General features: G+C 41.5%; 1 protein-coding gene across 2 annotated transcripts; it reads right to left on the bottom strand.

The window, feature by feature from the left end:
* Window positions 1–1,281: 1,281 nt before the first annotated feature.
* On the bottom strand, window positions 1,282–19,421 carry EZR (ezrin). 2 transcript variants are annotated; one of them, XM_010168487.1, is made up of 12 exons: window positions 19,344–19,421; window positions 14,642–14,737; window positions 13,551–13,825; window positions 12,617–12,700; window positions 11,865–12,011; window positions 8,640–8,736; window positions 5,303–5,466; window positions 4,275–4,405; window positions 3,405–3,565; window positions 2,997–3,089; window positions 1,830–2,081; window positions 1,282–1,495 (listed from the first exon to the last, which is right to left on the bottom strand). In XM_010168487.1, exons 1-12 carry the CDS (start codon window positions 19,404–19,406, stop codon window positions 1,331–1,333), a joined length of 1,728 nt encoding a protein of 575 aa, XP_010166789.1. In that variant the 5' UTR covers window positions 19,407–19,421; the 3' UTR covers window positions 1,282–1,330. The 2 variants fall into 2 exon arrangements, with proteins under 2 accessions (XP_010166789.1, XP_010166791.1); XM_010168489.1 differs by lacking the exons at window positions 13,551–13,825; window positions 14,642–14,737 and having other exon boundaries at window positions 19,344–19,402.
* Between the last annotated feature and the right edge of the window lie 3,992 nt (window positions 19,422–23,413).

Genomic DNA, 23,413 nt, shown 5'->3' with positions numbered 1-23,413 from the left:
CAGATCTTTTATTTAGATATTTGCTGCTGCAAATAAAAAAAAACCACACACGATTCAACTCAAGTATAAAGCAGCACAGATGTTGTAAATGGAAGAGAAGAGCTGACAACATACTGTATCTCACTTTCTAACAGATTTTCAGGGAAAGGGGGAGATTAGTGGGGAAGGAATGGTCACAGAAATGCTCTCTACTAGAGAGAATACAGCTGTGATATAAATGAGCAGTCCCTTCATCTTTGGAGTCTGAAACTTTAAATCAAACATTTAAAAAAATTAGAAAATTTGTTAGAAAAATAGGTGCAGTAAAATTGTGTATATTGGATTATGTGTACATATAACAATTTTCATTAAGTAAAAAAAAAATGATCTTTACAAATAATGCTTTGTAGCAAATAATCAGCTGCACTGTACCAGACTACAGCGTTGTTTAGGCATTTTTACAGATGCAAGTCTTATTAAATCTGAAAAGTAACAAAATATACAGAGCAAAACTATTTCCCTTTAAACTAGTACTGCATATTTTTTATATATATATATATATAAATACTACCTATACCTGATCAGTAATGAAGCTGGAATGCAAACACAGTAGTGTATTAGATTCCAACAGAGTATTTGCTTAGTTGTTATGTGAGGAGGGTATCAGTGTCCCTGTGCCACACTTCTGAGCCATTGCTGCAGAATTTCTCCAGTTGAGAACAGCAACCAGGAAAAGCCTAATTTCTACACAAAGTAGTTCTGAGGTGGTGTCAGTTCTTGTGTGTGTGTGTGAGGGAACATCAACACCAAAGCAAAAAACAGGGTGCAAAAAACATATGGGCATGGATGTACACACACACATACAGGGGCTTGCATATCCTGAGTTCTATAACCTGTCTTCTCAACTGTTGGACTTCACACTGTAACTAATAATACAAAGACATATGGCACAAAATTCACCCACAGTTGCTTATTTTTAGACCAAGCTGAAGCCAGCACCTGCACAGGACATGCATCTTCAACTAGAAGCATGGCCTGTTAAAATTTGTCTTGCTTAAAGAGAGATGTGACATCAGGCCTTTTGGCACTAAGCAAAGGCTTGAGCAAGTTACCAGGATCAGTGGTACGACGAGTTTTTAACTATACCAAGTTTAATAGAAGGTATGGAATAAAAGGTAGATGCAAACAGCTCTTTTTTTAGAGAACATTTGTTAAATGTCATACAGGGACCCCTCCTCAGGAAAAAAAACCCAACAAAACAACACAACAAAAAAAAAAAAAAAACCCAAAACAAGAACACAGCATTAAGATCTGCCTTTCCCACAGTCCTGCCTTCTTGTTAGAAGCATCATTACATCGCCTCAAACTCATCAATTCTCTGCTTAGTGTTGCCTTGCCGGATCTGCCGCAGCGTCTTGTACTTGTCACGTCCCTGTCGCATGTTCTCCGAGTGGATAATGTCATTGTGGGTCCTCTTATTTTCATCTCTAGCCTGGGCCAGCTCGTCTGTCAGTGCCTGCCATAGAAACAACATTAAGTACAAATTAGACATGAGAAGCTTTCGTGACAGCAGTGTTCTCTGGTGAGAGCTGACAGCTGTTAGATGACCGGGCAGATCAGTGATACGGACACAACGAGCGTTCTCCATAAACACTGTGGATAATGCAAGTAATGTCCAAGTCTGAGCAATGACAATAACCTTTATATACCTTGTCTTTAATGCAACCTGCCTACAGGAGCTGTAAACAAAGAGAAACTCATGCTTTGAGTGCTTAACCAAGGGGTTAAATGATCTGTTCTCCAGGAACAATTTGTTACATTTACTCCCCCTCCTCCAAACATTTTCGTACCCTCAGCTGCCTCTGTACACGTTCATTCTTCTCTGCTTCAGTAATGCGCTTCTCCTCATTGCGGTCGTTCCTGATGCCCTCGCTGGAGAACTCTGCGCTGTAGGCAGAGTACTCGGATCCTTCATCGTGCAGGTTATCGTGGACATGGTAGTTCACTGGCTCATAGACAGGCGGTGGGGGTGGAGGTGGAGCAGTCATTACCAGGTGTAGCTCCTCCTTTGTCTTTACCAGATCCTCCTGGGCTTCCTTGGCCTTTGGGAAAAGAATGAAAAATATTTTCATGTGTTTCTTGCTTTAAACTGGCTTAATGAACACATCAATGCTCATCTTCCCAGTTTTGTCAATCGACAACGAAATGCAATAAAGAGAATTAAATCTCTGCAGCTGACAGTACTGTGTTACAGTCTGTGCAGAACTTTTCTTTTTTGCTAGGGATGCTATCATCATCCACATGTAACGTGCAGGGGATCTCAACAAAGAATCTTCTTCCAATAAAACACAGTCTAGGAAAAATAGTTCTGTGGAATGTTACAGTTATTGGATCCTGTTCCCCACTTGCAGAGCTGTGGGTGTAAATACGGGTTCCACAGAGCAAGAACTTAGATTCCCAAGTTGGCATTTTTAATGCAAATACACACTAGACAGTCAGCTGCTTCAGTGGTTCTGCCTTCCCGGGTGGCCTTCAGGGCACTGGGAGCACCAGGCACGCTGAGCCTCGCACGGTTTATTTTTAGGTTTAGTGCATCAAATTATGCAACTCTCCTGACCCAGGTACCAGGAAGCCACTGACAACAGCACACGCTCCTCAAGACCGGTGGCTGCAGTGTGGCTGCATCTGAGGCATCTCCTCTTGATTGATGTCATGTTGTCAGACATCACATCATGGATTAAATGCATCATTTATATATGCACCCTTCCCCCTCCGAGATGATGAGCACACTTTTAGGATTTATACAGGCTTCCATTTTTAATTTTGACTGAAGGTTCATTGGAAGACAGGTGTTTTGCAGGCATATTGCACATTCATCACCAGCCTGCCCTTCTCTGCTGGTGTACAGATGTTTGTCTCCATGTGTTTAGAGAAGTCATACCAGCCTAAGCACTGCTAAGGAATGCTCTGCTCAAGTGCAGAACTTCAGAACAACTCTGTAAAACAGTGATACTCACTCTGATTTGCCACTCTTCAACCTCGCTCTCTTTACGCCTCCTTGCCTCTTCAAGAAGTGCAATCTTGGCTGTATACTCCGCAAGCTCTGTAGCCTGTTGAATAATATAACTGGAATTATAAGGACTCTTAAAAAAAACCAAACCAAACAAAAAAATCAAACACAACAATGAAACACTGTTGACTGAGAAAAGACCCAAGTGTTACACTTCACTGCAATAAAGATTGAACAGGAAATTAAAAACTGAAAGTAGTTTTTTGCTCATGATAGAAACCAGTGCCCAACGATGCTATCACATGGTCTAGTACTTCACTGCACTATGTTTTCCCCTGGAGAACAAGGCTTTTCCTTACTCAAAGGGCACAGTAACATGCCTGTGTATCTTGTCCTCAAAATGACTGGGTCTTACCAGCTGTTCCTGGCTCTTTATCTGGTCCATAGTTTGTCTCTCCAGCTCTTCCTTGGCCTGCAGAACAGCCAAACGATCAGCTTCCAAGCGTTCTGCTTCCTCCTGGGCTCGTCTCCTTTCCTCCTCCAGCTGAATGGCTCTTTGGATCTGATCCGAGAGCTCTGGAAAAAGACGGATCAATGCAGTTAGTCCACAAGCCTGGTCAAAGCAAAGGGACTACAGAGAGTCTTTTGGGTAACTGCAGAAGTCATGACAAGCCCTTGACTCCAGCCTGCAATATCCCTTCATTATGTACCTCAAAGTAGTTATTTGCATAATACATCAAGTAACTGAATTCAGAAGCAGTCAGCTGCATGTTATAAATAAATCTTCTGCAAGATGTTTGCACTGAAGTCTGTAACCCTGACATGATTCTGCTGCCTTTAATTGGCAGTTTACTGCAGGGACCAGATGTTCCTGTCTCAAATCTGCTCATCTGCACATTGAAACAGAGGATTCTGTTTCACTGGAAAGACTTGTTCCCGAAGTACTTTTTCCGTTAGGAGTTAAGTAAAAAGTACTTGAGAGCTGAACTCTTGCTCACTGCTGGAAGAGGTTAAACTACTAAAACCCTCTGGGCAACAGGGGAAAGCAGAGTTTGTGCACTTCAGTTCCCAAATACCATCAGCAGATGTTATGCTGCTTTCATGCTTTGGATGATCTCAGCAGTGCGTGTGCATGTGCATATTTATCCATACGGACAGGTATTAGTATGCCTTGCCAAGAGATCCCAGTGTCCCCAGATTTGGGCTAGGTGGGGGTCGTGACCCCATATAACCCTTCTATGGAGCACAACACACATGATCTGGTCAGCCAGTACAAGTACTTTACCTTTCTCTGCTTTCTGAGTCTTCACCTCATACTCCTGTAGCCTCACCAGCAGCTCCTCCTTCTCCCTCAACATTTGCTCTTTCTCCCTCTCAATTGTCTCCCTCTTCTTCTTTTCATTTTCTAGTTGTTGCCTGTTAGAAAGAGATTTCATGCTTGAAGCTCACTTTCAGACCTAAACTACAGCAAGGCAAGAAAGTTGGCTGGGCATCTCTCCAGGCAGTTCAGTGGGAAGTGACTGCCACAAAACAAGAGCCAGAAGACAGAAATACATACAGCCTGTTCCTTCATCGCTTCAGAATTTTTCCTCACTTTTGGATACCTCATTTCATAAAAACATTTGTATTTTTCTTGCTTGACACAAAAATTTTGAACATCAAATAGTTACTAGATGCAGAGAGAGAAAACCAGGACTCCGTACTGCACAGCAGAAGAGATTTAACTTTGTTACTTCTGTCATAAGGAAAGTCAAGGAGGTGTAAAAACAAGAGGACTGAGGGAATGAAGACAAACAAGCCAAATACAGGAGAGAAGCAACATGATTTCTTGAGTCATACACAACCTGAAGCCAGTGGCAGAAGCCAAATGGAATTGCTAATCTTTTTTCCTTGCCTGTAAGATGGCTCCTAGTCCCTTCTTCTCTCTTTGCAGTGTACACACTTGCTCCCTGTGAAGTTTTCTCCCTTACTCCCAACCATCCCATGGTCAAACCCATAAATCAGGTCCTAACACTCAAGAGTCAGGAAAACCCCTCTCTAGGTGTGCGCCACCCCACAAGAGCCCACTGTGCCTTTACTCACACATTTCCGTGCAATTCTCAAGACTGCAAACAGGACAGCAGACCACATGGCCACAGGTCCAAGCTAGAAGAGCAATGCTTACAGTCCCACTGCAGGACAGCTCATGGCCCTGCCTCAGTGAAAGCCACGTTGCCTAATGCTGCCCTACAGGTACAGTGGCCTGCTAAACCCTGGCAGTTTGGCATCATTTCTCTCTGCCATCCCATCCCCGCTGTCTGTATTCAAGCTCACCTTTCCAGCTGTTTCTGGTGCTTCTCCTCCCGGGCCTGGGCTTTCATCTGCTGCACCTCAATGGTGTCGGGCTTCCTGCGCCGCATATACAGTTCATGGTTGCCCATGCAGAGCTGCAGGATCCTCTTGTTAATTCTCAGACGAGGGGCGTAAAACACAAAGTCCTGGACGAAAGACATCACACAGTCAGTTTTCCAAGCATGCTTTCTCTTCTCCCAGCCACCTGTGAGACAGATCATCCTGCTGCTAATTCTACTGTAACTGAGACGAATACACAGACCATTTAAATACAGCAGCAGGGACTGCCAATATCATCTGAAGCCAAAACAAATGTTATTTACATTCTCCATTTAAAGTCTATGTAGAATTGACAAGTTACTTTTCCAGAAAAAGTAGAGAAAAATTAACTATCTCCATTCAGAGGAGAGTTTGCAGAGTTTAGAAACGTTGCCAGAGATTCTGAGTTGGCAGGTACCTACCTGGGCAACACATAGACCTCTAGTAGTATTGAGTAATTAGTTCTTAAGTTTGCACAGTTTTGTGACTGAAAGATAAAGCATGAAGCTAAAAATGTATTGCAGAGTATTAAAGTAACGTAGAATTTCCTGTTCCATTTGAATCAATATTCAAGGCACCATCTGTGTTTTTTCAGAGAAAGAGAATAAATACCTTCCAATATCATTCTTTCCTCTCCATGGCATTTCCTAGTTAAGCTGACCTGGGCTGTTACAAGAGTGTCAAATGAAAACTATTTTTTTTGAACCATCAAACACACAGGTTATTTTGAATACTGGGTTGCAGGCAGTAACAAAACACAAGATACTCTAAGATTGCTGTTACCGCAAAAAGAACAGCCCCAAATTCCTTATTATCTGTGTTATAACCAGGCTTTTACAGAAACTATACACCAGACTGGACCTTCTAGAAGAAAATCTGCTAAGAAAGGGATACAGAGGACCAAGTTCATTACCTGCCTGATGATTTTTCTGACTCCACAACCATATGTGTTTACAACGCAGGCAGAACTTACACAGTGAACAAACTCTGCATTTTTCTGACTTTTTTTGTGTATTATATCAATGGCAATCTGGGCAGTGGGCAAGCTGCCACGCTACCACCATAAACCACTATCCATTCCTTAGAATCACTCTCCTGTGGATTTCCTCACTGTTAGCAAGAGGTGGAACTGAGAAGGGGCACACAGAGGCTCTACACTTTTGCATAGCAGCAGCGATCATGTTTTTAATTACCTGAGCTCAGAAGCCACAACTTGTGGCTATCTCTGGAAAAACTAGAAGTCACGCTAGGACCAATGAAAAGCTCTCCAAGTACTATTAAGATGAACACGAATATGCTGCCAAAGACTCATTTTCTTCAATGCCTTTTCTAATTCATATACTGACTGCAGAAGACACAGTCAGCATGGGGTGTTGTGTTCCTCCACTAAATCCCTGCCAGAGCCAATCTGAGCTGCACCACTCTGATACTGCCAGGTATGCCTATAAGCTATTCATCCAACAAACCTCCTATTTCATGTTAAAAACAATTTGTGTGCTTTGTGATTAACAGGTCCTATCTTGAGGTAAGGTTGATCTACCTGGAAGTAAATACTGAGGGCATGGATAGTGGTTGTGTTTGTCATTTAAGGCCATAACCAAGGGACAAAACAGCCACATAAGAACATAAAAGAATCCTCTCCTTTCTTCATCCCCAGCCTCCCCCTGGTCTCGCACAACTGGGAGCATCGCACTTGGTATTTTAAAGATAATGTGCTGAAGATGTTAGAGTGTGTGGGCAGACAGGCCTGAAAATTAAAAAGCTTACTCTGGGCAAGGTGCCACAGGACTCTACGCAGTACATTAGCGTCCATTTAAACACTGACATTTAGAATCCTCCAAATTAAAGGGGAGCTTCCAACTCACATCTTGGGTGAACTGAGTATTTTGCTGCAGTTATAATACTTGCCTTGGTAAAAGGAGACACAGGCGTATGAAAAGATGCAGACAACTTCCTGAATGCTCAGAATTAATGTCCAGATAAATTCTTCTTTCACACATAGCTTTAAACATAACACCACCCAAAGGGACAAGGATAACTGAGACAGAGGGAGGAAACAAAACTGAGGTTTTCAATGTTAACATCTTTCTGCATCAGCCTCTTGCAAGTCTCCCATTTCAAACTCAGTCAGATTTACTGTTGGGGAGGGGATGGAAAGTTGTGATGCATAAATAGGAGATTAATATTTTGTAATGTATGTAACATGTTCAAGAGACTCTTCTGTTGAGAAAAGCATGCCTGACAGAGATCACCTTTCTGTCTCGGTGGAGTTTTGTTGGCTTCCATGAACAGCATCACAGAAAGAAGCTCCTCTCCCCTCAAAACCCAGATTGTTATCTGGAGGAAAGTCCTGCAGCACACTGTGCACTAGCATCCTTTAAATTACTGGGAGGATCTTTCTCTGTTGAAGATATTTATAAGGCATCACCTTTTGCCAAAGCTTATTATTTCTCAGGGCTGTACTTACCCACCAAGGCCAACTACTGGGATGGGGGAAGAGAAGAAAAAAGAGAAGGCCTTTCTCAACTATTCCAATAGTTTCACAAGACTGACAGAATGAGATCCACCTATACCAGTTATTCTACTTTATGTTCTCAACAGGTCAAAGTTGCTAATTCTTCCCCAAAATAACTCCGAAAACGTGTTTCTAAGTATTGAAAAGCAACATTCACAGGTAGCTACATTTCATTTCTCCACAGAAATCATATCCTTGCCATTTACCCTAGTGTTCAAGAAGGTCAATGAACACCATGGTCCTTAACTGGCTTTTACTCTTTCAGTAGTGTAGAAGTGAGCAGTGAGCATTAAGATGGGAAGACACGTGTATCCACGTGGTTTCGCAGTAGCATTTGCACGATTTTTGTGGGTTGGTTTTGTTTGTTTGTTTTTTTTAATGAACAACAACAACAACAACCCACCAGCTTCCATGCACTGGAAGAAATAGGGAGAGGACTAGTTTCAGTATAATCTGGCTACACAGAAGACTCAAAGAACTAGCAAAGAATCTCAGATTTAAGCACAAGGCTACCTAGTTTGCTAGAAAAAAAAGGACTCTGCAGTTGTAAAATCCTTATCTTTCTTCACATTAGACACCACCATAAGCCCTTTATTTATGCTGCCAGAAAAGCAGACACCTCTAAATATACCCTAAATACTAAGGCTCATTTTGCATCTAGAGTATCTGCAGGTTTCTCCCCTCCAAAGACTACTTTATTTTGAGATGAAACAGTATTAGTTTTTTCATATGCAGTATGCAGGAATCCACACTTGATATACTTACTGGTGCTTTCTTGTCAATAGGCTTTATAACAAACTTCTTGTCATTGAAAGAGATGTTTCTGATTTCACTCCAGGGGAACCCAATCTTTGGAGTCAGTCTGGAAAGAAGAGAAATATTTTTAAGCGATGCTGCAATTAACATTTTTTTTCCCCACATTGTTTCTAACACACAGACTCAGTAGGATGCAATACTTCATACAGCTCTACCAACAGAGAGAAGACAGTAGTTGAACCAAAGACCCACAGGGAGTAGGAAATGAAGCCCAGTCACCTCCCTTACACAATCTCTTCTCATTTTGATCAGCTGCCCTTTGGCTATGCAATAGGGATGGTCTCTACCAATGCCACATGCTCAGCTTTACCAAATATCTCCTTTAAGTTAATTTATTTGAAATTAGGGCCTTAAGTCTGCAGTGTACAGACTTTAGGTATATGTGCTGGGCTTCCAGGAGGCTTCTTGTACATCATAGGAGGCATAAGCCAAAGTAACTCAGCCGCTCCCCACACCTTCTAGCACCCACAGAGAAGTCGACCCTGCTGTGTTACAGCCAGCCCAGTTATATCCATGTTGCCTTCCCTTCTGAAGTGCTGGGCAGACACAAACACAACTGGGAGGAGCAGATTTTTTATCATTTGTTTCCTTCCCCAGATTGCAGGCAAAGCTAGTAACAAAAAGCCCTGTTCTTTCCTTCCGTACAAACTGCTCTTTCAGCCCATCCCACTAGTCATGAAGCAGAACTTCACATGTTGGTCGTGCAACAAGATGTGCCACGTGGCTCTCTCCTACTGGAAAGCACCCCTATGAAACAAAGGGGAAGATCCAGACTCCCAGTTCTTCCTCAGTGCTTAGGAGTTCAGGTCTGTTGGTTTGTTTAAAATGACTTTTTTAAGCTTCACTAATAATTTGAGATTTTCCTCTGCTTTAATTTCCCCAGACTCTTGCACATGAAAAGCATCAAGTTATTAATGAGATCAAATGTTTCTGAGCCATTCCACCCTTCCATACCTGCCCAGCTCTGCAGCAAGTTTGAATATCACAAGGATTTGCATATTTGACTGTAACTAATCCCTTTAATTCCCCCCAATCAAATATTTCAATTTTATTTTTAATATCACATTATTATTCATTCATTCTTCTCTTATCAAGGGAGGGTATATTCTCTAGAGACAGCAGTTAATAATTAAGAGTTGTGTCTTATGTGAATGATAATACCAACAAGCAATCTTCCTGTTATTACCTAACCCCTCCAACATACGTCTCTGACACACACTGAAGTGCTGACAATTATTTCCAGTAAATGGTTTGAAGGCACAAGTACTTAATGTTTAGCACTTAGAGAAGCATCTATCATCACAGTGAACCACTCGAGCTCTGTAGGAACCCCTTCCATGGAGCTCATTGGTTAAGGAAAAAGCTGACAATTTTGGAGGAATCTGACTCAGTCTCAGAGATGCAGAGCATGATCTTGCTGCATAAAAAAGCCCACAGCTTGCTTCGTTTAAAATCAGACATCAAGAATAAAATCTATCTTCTTCAGAATTTACCATTCCCTAACTTTAACTCAACTGCAAGTTTATGCAACAGTGTGTGTGTCTGCAACATTAAGTAACAACTGTAAAGAAAGCAATTTTACTAGGCTAAGATTAACTAATTACTTCAGCCTCCATCATATTAGCTTCAGTTTTTCAATCCTAGATAATACAGTATGACAGGCAACTAAAATAATTCACTTATTAATAAAAGTCCTATTGCAGATTCTCCTCTTTAATGCAGAAAAAAAAGCTTGAAAATACCTAGAAGCGGTACACTGACATACACTGCAGTACTGAGGCTTTCATACCTATGGCACAGTCTCATTTTCCTCAGGTTGAGCTTCAACAATGAAATCTTTGCTTTTTCACCTTTGCCCCAGTCACCAAATTTTGCACGTACAATCCAGAGGCGAGGTACACATTACTATTTTTCTAGTCCTCGCATCTGCTCAAAAGACTTAATTATATAGCAGCAAGAGTTACAGCAGAAACAAGCCGTTTATTCCAGCACTCTATTTGTTTTGCAAACACTCCTGATAGCTCTTTACAGTCCATGGCCATATTCTGCCTGCTCCTGCAGCTTGAAAAACCTGTTTGTGTGACCATGGTTACATAGCAAGACCAGTCATTCAAGACTGAAGTATTACATGAGCGAAACTACTTTTCTTTCAAGTGACACTCCTTGTTTTCTGGGTGACAGCACATACTAGCATTGCAGAAAAGACTGCATTTCTCTGCCATCTTAACAGAAGCTCCAGAGAGTTCCAGTTGGTATTTGGGTTGCATTCAAAGCTTTCTGGAGGCAAAGATGTAGAACAGGTGAAATCCCCTCTGTATTACAATGACTGTTATAGATCAGTGACGTGAAACTAAGACTTGGAATGCAGGAGGGGAAAAAAAAAAGAAAAAAGAAAAAGCAGTCTAGACAGCAACCCTTCATCTAAAAAATGTCTATTTTAACTCCCTCTCTATCCTTCAGTTGTGGAGTATTAGAAGACACTAGCAGGCTTAGACACAGCTGTTCTCACCTTTGTTTTATGTTTATTTATAGATGTAGTCTATCATTTCCCACCTACTATCCAATTAATAATGGCTCTACCTTTACCAGAAGGGCTGATTAAAACTATGAGTACCTCAGCAAGACCTCGTTCATGGTAACTATATAGGTTAACTCCTCCCTGGGTTTTGGGTGTTATCTCGCTTTGGTTTCACGTCCGCCCCATAATCTTTCTCAAAACCAGGCAGTTGTACACACATCTGTCATTAACTTCAGTATAGGAATGGCCTTAGATGTCCAACCACTCTGCAGGTATGTTTGCCTCTCGAGTTTCTTGTATCACATGCACTGCTGGCATACCCAGAAACCTGACTCAAGGAAAAGCTCGGTAAACTCTTCAGTTCAGGGTTCAGCTCTACGAGTGCGCACGATTTACCAGATGGCATCGTGCAACTGGCATCTCTCTCTATACAGCAGGCAGCATTAGCAGGTCAGGCTACAAAGGTCAGGAAAACCATGAAAGCATAAATTATGTGAAAGCTCATTTGCTAGCACAGCTTCACCTACTGATCCAAAACTGGAACACAAGCAAGATCTAAACTTTGCCCTGACCCTCTAAATGAGAAATGTCCCTTGGCTCCCACACCAGCCCTCAGCTCTGGGAGATCGGAGGTTGGGGGGTGGGGGAAGCCTTACTTATCATCCTTTTCATAGATGTTGAGCCCCAAGGCATCAACCCCCAGCCAAAGTTCAGTTCCTTTCTTATTCTTGATTTCAAAGTAGTTGATTCCATACATCTCCAGGTCTTGAGCAATCTTCAGGTATTCCAGCATGGCATTCTCTCTGGTCGAGACAAGAAGGAAGGCAGATGTTAGCTTCTCATTTATCTGGCTATCTCAGAAAACACAAAGTCCTCAAGAGAAACAAGTAACTTTTCCTAAACCAACACATAAAAACACAAGAGTTAAAACCGAACATTCAGTATTTGGGATCCACTTTAGGAGTTCTCCCATTTACCAAACCCTAGTATTTTGGACAGAAAATTAAGCAACATTCAGTTCTTCCAGCACTCGTCCTTGTCTCAAGGTACAGTCGGTGGGAAAGGTATAGTACCTGAACTTTCCCCATCTGCCAACGCAACTGCTTCAATGAACTTAAGGTTAGAAGCACACCTGTACTTTTTTCCCCACTCAAAGTCATCACTGATACACTGTGCCTAGGTCCAGGATTTTCAAGAAGCCATCCAAGAGACTGTTCTCAGCACAAGTGTGAAAACCCTATTGAGTTCTACCATGTGATTTGATGTTGGACTAGAAAGTATACACCAAGAGTTCCCACACACAGGCAATTCTTGGAGTCTATTTCAAAAGCACGTTGTAGAACCACAAGCTTAAGGTAATCAACCAGGGACAAAGTGACTGGCCTAGGGACCAACACAAAACACTTACTTGAGCATGCCACTGTGTTCAGCATGCCACACCTGGATTCGTTCTTCCCACTGCTCTCTGGAGAGTTTATGTTGGTCCATCACCCTGCACAAAGAAAGATGTATTAGCAAGATCAGACTTTGTGTTCTGCAATATCCATTGATGCTGATCTTTGCTATAGTCTTGCTGAAAAATCAGTCCCACCCATGAAGCCTTACCGAAACCAAGAGGAAGATCCTACTCAGCCCAAAGATGTACTCAGTGAAGCAGAGCAATCCAGAAAGAACAAAAAAACCTCTGAAAAGCCTTTCTGTTCACTGACCAGAGACATGAGAGGAATAAGCAGAACACTGCAGAAGAATCACATATGTGCTGCTGACACCAGAGGGTTAAAGCAAAGAAAAAGTTGGTATCATTCTTGGAATTAGACGCTGTGCAGAGCGCTATCAGGAAGTGTAAACAGAAGCCATTTGTCTGATAACATACACTTATCCTGTGTGGGGATAGACTACATAGCCTCAAGACATGCTTTCCAGATACAGGATTTTTAGGACTGCACATTAGGATTAAGGACACACAGCCCAAACTTCTCCAGGGATGATACATTCATGACTGAAGGCTGCTCTTTTCTTCTTAAAGAGGAGACATTGATATTGCCAGTTACCAGTAAGGCAGCAGAAAAGCTGAATTCAAAAGCATACTTCCTCTCCCTAACCAACCCAAGGAGAAAGCACACAAACATACCCTGACAGATGGACATAAAAGAATAAAAATACCCAAATGCATACAGTTCAATTAAATAAAAATAAAAGAAACCATGCTTTCAGTGAAACTCTTTATATTTCACTAGAATGCAAACTCTTGACTTAAAAAAGCCAACCAAGCAAACAAACCACCACCAACAAAAAGCACAAAAAAAAAAAAAATGCAAGACTGCATCAACCAACTCCTTCACCTTTGGGGGATCAGACGCTCTGAATTGAGATATCCAGGCTTGTGCACATCCTTGTTGTAATCTCCAAATTTGGCCTGCACAGCATAGGAGCCAAGAAGTACTGCAGTTTCAGGAGGACAGTAGATCTCATCGCTGAGGATCCCTTCCTTCACCTGCAGGAAGAAGAGCTTCTGCGTGATGTCCTGGATCAGCTCTTCAGACACATCCTCTGGGAAGAACTTGGCACGGAATTTGAACTGAAGGGGATTCTCCTTTCTGATTTCTTGAGCAGAAACCTGAGGACAGGGGTGACAACACAGCTGAGCAGGGTTGCAAACAACAGCATAAACTGCTTTTACACAGAAAAAGGGACTTGGAGGATTTGCCTTAAAAGGCAAGTGACTGGCAACTTATTATTGGCAGTCCTGCTGCTTAATGGTATAAGAACACAAGGGAGACACATCATGTTTTCCAACTGAGCCAGTAAAATTCTGCTTGCACAGCAAACTTTGGTCACTGGAGAATGATTTACCATGCTGTATCAGATGGCAAACCCATCCGATATCGTATGCATGTGACAAAGAGCAGCCCCCTGTCATTAAACAGCTATGTCACTGACTGCTCCGTTAAGAAAAACTGTTCATACCCTCGTAAGAATTGCAAGTCCACAAACAAGAGCAAATCAGTGGCACTTGTTCTCTGTTACAACTGCCCAGCCCTGAAGTGACCTATCGTTCTGATTAGTGCAACAACTGATCCTGCACAAGCAGAGGCTAAAACCATGGCTAGCCAAGATGTTCCTCCAGATACAGCAAGAATGGCTGCTTCTACCCAACAAAGCACCATATCAAGCTGCTGCACTGTACACCTGACAAATGCTAAAAGGCTTTCTACAATTCACACAGAGAGAAAGGACAAACTTCCACCATGCTACACCTCACCCAAACAGTAAACATGGAGGTCACAAAGTCTTCTCTAAAGAGAATCCTGGAGTTATGAGAATTAAGGAACAAGCAACAACAGGTACAAGGTCTATAAAGTTGCAGCCAGTAACACATCAGGAATCATATAAGCATTAACCTTTGTTCAGAAATGAGCCCAAAGTCTGTTACCTTTTTATCAAGCTTTAGCCAAGTCTGGAATCCTTTGTTGTCCACATACTGAAGACCAAAGTACCACACTTCTCGCAAACCGATGGTTTTAACTACCTGCAACAGAAAGGTCAAAAATAATAAAAAGAAAAAAGGTATTGTAGACAACAGTTCACTTGAAGTTCAGGTATCCTCTCAAGTCTTGTATCACCTGCACATGCAGGCAACAGCCTAAACCTCCTCATCTGGCATCTCTTAAATTCATCTTATAGACAGAGACATACAGCTGCTGTAGTAGATAACAGCAGTGGCATAGGCTAAGATACTTGTCCCACTCAGTTCCTAGGAGAAGACAGTTCTGGGGAAACCAGGAGACACAAATGAGGCAAGTGACAGGCCACCAACCACTAGACCGGTACAGTGGCAGCAGGTAGGGCTTCTGCTTGATGGTATCTGCTGGCCCTTCTTAAAACTGTACTTGGTGAAGAAGACAAGTTAATTCTCTCACCAAAGCTTATAATAAGATGGTCTGTAATGGTGTTAGCACTAACTACAACTAGTTAGCAGTCCTAATAGCTGATGTGATCTTGTCTGCCAGTCAACAAAGATTATTTGGCTGGAGGAAGCAACTGAGGGATGCTTCACAGTTTTGAGAATTAAACAAGCTGTAAGTGTTCTCAACCAAGTGTATCCTTTTGTTAAACTCACACAAAGGCTGGTGAGACAGGACAAAATATATTGATGGCCCAACATTAGGACAAATTTCATTTCATATATTGTAAACACTAACCAGATCAAAGATCATCCAGAAACACCATCCGTTGACTGGATGGCACCCTCACTATGAAAATAGTCCTGTGAGGACATGTTCCTTTTATCAGCAGAGGAGACAGCCCAAAAAGTTCCTGACCTCCGCCTACCACTTGTTCTTATAGCCCAGCAGTTTGCTGCCAGCTCATCTATGTGTAAAGCTGTGCTCTAGACAGACCTGAGATCTGGAAAGATCTACTACACATACATCTGGATCAATTCCTTAATATTATTTGCAGAGTAGCCCCTCAAAATGTGATGTAGGCATCACCATAGGGAGCTGAACCAAGTGGAAGGCAAGAGCTTTTTAAAACTACATTGCAAGTTAGGAAAGTGTGACAGACTTGAGAGGGTGTAGTTACATGTGCTTCAACAGGGCTGAGATCTCAACCAAGGATCTGTTTCACCCTCCCCATTAATAGTATTGCTGGAGAGCAGACTTGAGAGAGATAATGACTCTAGGACACTTAATTAGTTTTTGCTGTAGTTTCCCTTAAAATTAGCTTCCTGGGGTTGGTAAGGAAGATAGGAAAAATGCACCATCCTGATCAGCACTTTGAGAATTATTGTTTGTGTGACATTGTTGAATAACAGGCAATCAACAAGGTTTACTGATATAAACAGACCAGGAAAAATGCCACTAAGCAAATATAATTTTTAGGGATAAAGATGTCAGTGCCTACTAGTTGAGGAAATGGGATAGCTTCGTAGTTAGACACTGTGAGGCGTATTCAGTAGGCTACAGTTGAAACATACTTATGCCCCTTCAGCAGGGCCATAAGTAACTAGTTATAACTAATTAGAGTTTTCGTTAAAAAAACCCCTCACCCAACAAACAAAAACCCCCAAACCCCATAACTTTTTTAAAAAAGAGCTGGGGTCTGAAAATACTTCAGCCTTTACTTGATTAAAATTCTTTTTCCTTCCTCCCCCAAAGCGACTTGTTTCACCACAGAACAGACAAGTTTTCCGATGTATTTTTAGAAGGGCCAAAAGTGGGCTTTACTCAATCTAGCAGAAAAGCAAGGGTATGCTGAGCACAGTACTTCCTGCTGCACAAAAAGTGTTGCAACTTTGTTAAAATAAAGAGTTGCATAAATCAACCAGTTATCACGTCATTAGCTCCGAATGTCTCTTACAACAGAAAAAAGTACGCTTTTTCTATAAATCAAGTTAGAAAGTTCTTCCCAAAACCTAAAGCCAAAGAAGGAGAAAGTATTAAGCTAAACTTCAATTTGACCATTTGAGTTCCAATACAAAGAACAAAGCCATGAATGTTTTAGCCTGTATTCTGGGAAATGGTTTATAAGCTTCCTTCATAGCAAAATAGGGAAGAACTCAGAACCAAGACATTATATTCAAGATGGGAAACATCCCTCCCTGCTCCCCCTCAAATGCATGAAGCAGCAAATCTTAAATCTGCCCATTCTACCCAGAAATGCATTCACACCCAGAAACTGCCAGTGGCATGTTCTCCTCCATTTGAATTTCTTTTCCTCATGGCCAGGATGGCACAGGACTGCCTGGGAGGTACTCCAGCCAGCTGCAGAGCCCACTGCCTTGGTTCTCAGGACACCTCAGACCATTGCGGCAAAAACCCTGCACAGGTCTGGCTTGAGTGGAGCTGAGCTCAGTATTCACAGGTTTCCACTATTCTCCCCTTCCTATAAAAGGGAGCTATAACTCACCTTACGTGCAGGATACACTTATGCTAGCAAAGCCTAAAGCACAAGGGCACTGCCAGAATAGTTTTGCTAGTTAACAGCAGGCCAAGAAATCATCTTGTGGTTTTTAAAAATAGCCTGCTTTTCCCCTCACAGTGGTTCTGCAGTTCAAGTTGGGCCACTCCTCATACCTGCAAAAACCTGTTGCCTTCATAGGCTTTATCTGAGTTTGAACTCCACCCAAGATAAGGGCCTAGTAAAAGGCTGTCACAACAGAAGTGAAGAGAGAATGTCAGAATAGTTGCAGCTAAACAGATGGTCTTCACCTTCCTGGTTTTGTGCTGCACACTTCTACCTTAGTCTTCTCTTGATATGCAGAAGTGCACCCCAACAAGGTATGGACTATGGGTAAGGATTTCCAGTTGTGGGTTTTAAACCTGAGCCATAGGCTGTAAGGAGCAAGTAAATCTCCATGAGGTGATAGCCTATCGCAATAGCACACTACATGCTGCAACAAGCAGAGTCTTCTGAAGTCCAGAACTACCTAGACAACAAGCTGGAAGTATCTTGGATCTGAAGCATCCTGCCTTTTTCTATGTTTTCAGGATTTTGTGCCTCTCAGCTGGAAGTCAAGAAAATAGCTTTTCTTCTGGGAGAGAAAAAAGTCCTTGTTGAATCCTTGTCATAAGGAGCATAGGACATACTTATGCTGTTTGATCTAAGGCATTGCTTTTAAAAACCTGGCTTTTAGTAATGTGGATTTTTGTACCCCCAGAGATGAAACCACAGTCCTCTGTTTTGAGTTAGCATGGAGGGGGCTGGGAGAGGAAATTACCCTGATGCAAGGGTGGTCACCAGTGAATGGAAGGTTCAAATGCCAGTTCCATAAAAATGCAGGCATTACATAGGCACTTCACCAAATTTCCAATCAATGAACACTTGATGTTTATCCTACATCAGTAACAATCAAAAGGAATTAAAGTTAGATTTAACGATAAACACAATTTTGTACTGTGGAGTTCTGCAGTGATTATAATTTGGTTTCCTCCTTTCACTCTCTCCAAGAAAACACTAAATGTTTTTGTTTGTTTGTTTTTAGGAAGTACTTCTCACTGGAAATGTGCACAGCTGCCATAAGGCCTAGCAAGTTCTAGTTAACTCACTGAAATGAGAAATTGTACCAACAGGAACTTAGAAGGAACGGACATTATTTAGCCAGTTCTGCCCACTTGAGTTAAAGCGCAACCACCCTTTGCCATCAAGGCTAGCAGGGGGCAAGGGGAGAAGTGCAAAGGAACTGCTGTAACACTTTGTAAGAAGCTTAATACGTGTAACTGAATTCTGGGTAGAACAGTTCTTAGTTTTCAGGTTTCAAGCAGGAATATCTAGAAGCTGGCTTTTTTTTTTTTTCCCCAAATTCCAGAACAGTAAGTTATATTTTTCTGCTTAAAACTAAGCCTTGTTTCAGTTCTATAAGAGCAACCTACTTAAGAAAAGAATCACAAAGTTTTACAAAGTGCTCTTTGTTTATGTAGTTGTCTTTATCTGACCTTTGTAGGTCCATCTCCAAACAGACCTGTATATGTTAAAGCAACAGCAGGAAGAATAACAGTGAGGGAGAAGAGTCTTAGCTACTCATGACCTCCACTTCCCTGGGAATCCCTGGACAAGTCTCAGCTCCATCCTGGTGCACAGTGGCTTTTTACAAGGTGTATTGTTATAGTTGCTGCATGGGGATCACAAACTCTTCTGGTTTTACAGTAGTTTGCCAAACTTGAACACCTGTGGCAAGTGGCTACCTCCAACTCAGCTCCTGAAAGAATGCAGCTATGCCCACACCTTTGTTAGCCATATGAAGACCTGATTCTGAAGAGTTTTATGTGCAGGGACAACATTTCAACTTTATTATTTAAGAAATAAGTAAGAGCTAAGTTGTATTTCAGAGCAAGAGGTACAATTTTACACACTGTCTACGCTGTCTAGATGTTTTAGATCCCTTGCGACACTCCATCACCCAGCATCACTAGGAAGACAGGTTTCACTGGAACATAACATACCTGCAAGGATTTTTGCTTTTTTTCTTTTATTGTGATGGAATTTAGAGATCTTAGTTTGGACCAGGGCCCTCTGATTAGGAGGTGGGGAGAAGAGAGAAAGAATGGTAGGTTTGGAATTCGGTCTTAAGAAAACACTATAGCCTGAAATGTGCTCCACACTTAAACAAGAGCCCATACCAACCCTTCACTGACCTGGTCAAACAGCTGTTTGCCTGTAGTGTTTGGCTGGATGGCAAACTCCAGCTCTGCATCCATAGTAACAACTCGAACGTTGATCTAAGGAGAAAAACAAAAAGCATTGTTTTAAGATGTATGGAAAGCTATTTCTTGGTGTTAACACAGCACTTTGTGCACAATACAGTCTCCACGCTTTGATGCACTACCATGACCTCTACAATATACACACTTAAGCCCCAATTAGATTTGCGTTATCACATCAGGAAACTTAATTGGGGCACTGACTTTGCTGTCTTATCCAGATTGCTCTGCAGGTTTTCCTACTCAACACAGGACTGGACTGAGCTTCTGGTTAAACAAGAAGGCGTTTTAGAGTTGACCATTTCCAGGCCTAAAACCCCCTGGAATAAGGGCTCCTGAGAGTGCACAGCATAGCTGCCTGCAGACCATCCCTTGGATTACAAAAGGCCCTAATAACTAAATTAAATTTAAGACTTATAATTTAACTTCCATTTATATTAGTGCTGGAATTAATCTGAGGTTTTAAAGGCAAAAGGCTGCAGATTATTCTTAGGAAGCAATCAGCATTAACCTGATAAATGTTCATTCTTCCCCTCATAAAAACCTACTAAGCACATAAAAAGAGCAGTGATGGGTACTGAATGATATGACAGGGCAAGAGTCCCCTAAGCTATTACTGTTAGTGAAGAAACAACATAACCAGATTTACCACAATGGCAGTAGACTGAAAGGCAGAGGTTAGTACTGTAGGCAGAAGGCAAGAGTGTTTAATGACTAGAAAAAAGTCTATTAGCAGTTAATCAGGATACAAAAGCAGCAACTAAGCTTGCAGGGACTAGCATAAGGATCGGGAAAAGGGCAAATCAGGAGAGGATTACATCCCAACTGTTCCAGCTACAAGAGACTACATTGCTTGCAATACTATGCTATGTCTCAAAAAACCACCAACAACACCAAAACAAACTAAAAAAAAAAAAAAACAAACCCAACAAAAACAAACCAAACTAGGAAGATTGTGTAGTATAGTTCTACTAACAAGTTAGGTTTGTAGGTTGGTATTTTAAAGGAATGAGTGAAAATGTAAATACAAGGCCAGACAACAGGTAAGCTACACACACATAAGATTTAATGACTTTTTCCCAACATCTTAAAAATGTCATATTACAGAAAGCCAGAGCTAACAGAGAGAGCCTGCTACAGCTGCAGCACTGGTGCCCAGCGTGGAGGGACACATCTGAAGAAATGAGAAGAAGGGGAATAGAATCTCTCACTACAAAACCCTGACGCAGTTTCCAGCCATTTAATTATGTGTATTTAAACTCTAGGATAAATGTCAGGTAAAATAATATTATAGTTAACACAGAACTGTGAAGAAAACAAGTTGCCTCAGCTAGTTTTAGTCAAATATATAAGAACTTTTTGCATTCTTTTTTAGTGAGACATGAAGGTATCCAGTGTCTTTTAGCCTTTGTAAATTGCTTCTCCCGCCCTCTCCCAGATGACGGAGGGCCCTCCTACAGAAAGATGACTGAAGGCAATTTCCAAATCATGGAACCCCAGAACTGAACCAGAGGAGGTGACTGCTTAGGTGCCCGGTCACTTTCAAGCTGTATTTCTAAAGCAGTGTCCTTTAAATTAGGATTTTAAAAAAAATATCCTCTAAAAGCAACAAGAGCAAGCAAGCAAGAAAGGTTTTCTAAGAGCTCCTTTTCCCAGCTGTAGCATTCGGGGTCCATATTGAAGCATGTAAGTATGCTTAAGGCTCCTTCCTGGGCCTTTAAGAACCAAAGGTTTCCCAAACAGTGTTTCCACCATAGCTTGCAAGGGAGGGGAAATTCAGATATTAAATTCTCAGGAACAGCAAGACTGCAATTCAAAGATGTGACCTTAAAAAGCTCCTGTTGCTTAATCCCTCTCAACAATAAATCCCTAATCATATTCTAATCCTTTTCTACCCCTTCCAAGAAAACATATGTTCGTAACCACAGTTTTGTATTGTGCAAGTTATTTGTATTTCTGGCTGAAACACCACAGTAGGTGTAAAATAAGTACCACTTTACAAGCTAAAGAAGTTGAAAGGATGTGCTTCCCACTGCTTACCAGGAAACCTGCATGATGTCAGCTGAGCACAGAATTCCAGTCAGTACCAGTATGCCCATCTTTTATTCTGCCTCCTTACTAGTTATTTGCAAGTAAAAAAAAGAAAAATAAAGAAAAAAAAAAAGGTAAACTCCCTAGTCTAGGGGAGTACCCTGTATTACTCCAACCCTGAAAGACCCTTCTGGATACAGTCCTCTTCCTAAAGGATCAGCTACATAGTGAGCTATTTAGTGCTAAAGCCATCTACTTGCTACAACTTTTACAAATTATTTTGGCATTAAGACAAAAAATGGAAGTCATCTGCTTTCCACTTCAATCATTTAAAGCCATAAGCATGCAGGAACACGACTACTTGGTTATCCAAAAGCTTTCAAAGGTGCATGGTTGTGATAGTTTCACAAGGTTAATTTCTGTGTTCTCAAAGGGCTGAACAACCAGCAGGATACAGAGGAACTCCCTGGTGTGCCCTCAAACCAGCAGCTAGCCACATGACAGGGAGAGTAGGAAGGGACAAGGCCTCTACTACCAGCTGTCATTTCAATGAGTTGATGACTGCCTGGGAAAATCCCTTGAGACTCGTTCCTGCCATATTAAGTCCTCTTGTTTCTCATCTCCAAACCTTAGCCTTGATTTGGAGAACATAATGGTATTAACAGTGTTTCGAAATGGATGTCCTCCAACCACTCCACAAAAGCTTTTAGCCACAGAGAAGCTGGTAGTGGATCAGGCAAACAGAGCTTAACCCACTTGAAACCCTGGTTTAGACAGTCTGAAGAAACCTCGATATCTGTGAAGCTGGGAGAAGGTAAATTTTGCATTCAGCTCAGATTACATTAAAATCCCCATGGTGCCAAGAGGATTAAATCAAAACCCAAGGTGCTAACCAATTCAAGATATTGTTGGGGAGGAAAAGAGGGAACAGCTCAGACTAATTTCTATCAGCAACAAAAAGAGCAAGACACAGTTAAGACAACTTTCACAACTGAAGGCCTGCTTACCCTTTGCAGGCAAGGCAGGTCATTTGTCAGATCCTGGCAGTATCCCAGGACAAAACTGAAGCCATAACCAAAAAGAATGTTTTTTATTATTTCAGAACACAGGTGCTTGGACGGGGGAGTAGAGTACATGGCTGTTATCCATGAAAGAAGAGTATTTAAATAGACATAGCATGCCAAAAACCCTAGACAGTAAGATGTAACTTCCTCCTCAATAGGCTGATGCCGTAACACTTTATGATTATACTTTTATGTCCGAGACTAACAAAATAAATGACAAATAGGGACTTAGAAGGTTTGCTTGTGTATATAACAGAACACAAGGTTTTCATCTTCCCCTGTCCTAGGATGCATAAAATTGCTAACAAATTGGATCCAGAGGGGAAACACCATGCTGTTGAAAAGGCAATGCTATCTGCATTAAAAGGAAAAAAAGCTCTATGAATTGTAAGAGACAACAGAAACTGAAGACCTTACCACACAGAATGACTGAACACTAATTCCATTATTTCAGACTGTTCAGGGTGGACTGTAACATATTACCTACATTTCCAACTGGGAAAAGAGAGTGGAAGTAAAATGAAAGATGAACTGCAGAGAACTTCACAATATAGATTAAATAATTCTAACACTATGGAAAGTTCTTGTACTAGAAGTTACAGTAGTTAGAATGGGTTCTTCCTTGCTTTAGCTATGGCCTCAAGTAATGCATTTTTTCTTTTTTGTTTTGTTTTGTTTTTGTTAAGACAAGATATCTTCTAATGCTGAGTCAGTAGATCAATCCATGGGACACTGCAGCCTTTCAGAGACTGGGCACCACATAGTACCTAACTGGGAAAATTAAAGTGCCATATGAAAAACATTCAGAAAACGTTGTCTCTTAAGGAGGCAACACATTGCCAACCAGCTTATCTTTTGCATGCAAGATCCAAGATCTAGACAGGAACCGAAGACAACTGCTTCTTCATT

This window comes from Antrostomus carolinensis, unplaced genomic scaffold, assembly GCF_000700745.2.
Source record: "Antrostomus carolinensis isolate BGI_N321 unplaced genomic scaffold, ASM70074v2 scaffold13245, whole genome shotgun sequence".
NCBI lineage: Eukaryota > Metazoa > Chordata > Aves > Caprimulgiformes > Caprimulgidae > Antrostomus > Antrostomus carolinensis.
Note: the sequence above shows the minus strand (reverse complement) of the source record. Positions and strands in the feature narration are given on the sequence as shown.

Bases quoted from the DNA above. Each gene is read 5' to 3' on its own strand.
- EZR (XM_010168487.1), bottom strand. From the start codon at position 19,406: ATGGATGCAGAGCTGGAGTTTGCCATCCAGCCAAACACTACAGGCAAA. The intron at 12,701-13,550 runs GTGAAGGAGTTG...TTCTTTGTGCAG, and splicing joins GAGCGTCTGATCCCCCAAAG to GGTGATGGACCAACATAAAC. The intron at 2,082-2,996 runs GTGAGTATCACT...CTTTTCCCAAAG, and splicing joins TTGAAGAGTGGCAAATCAGA to GCCAAGGAAGCCCAGGAGGA.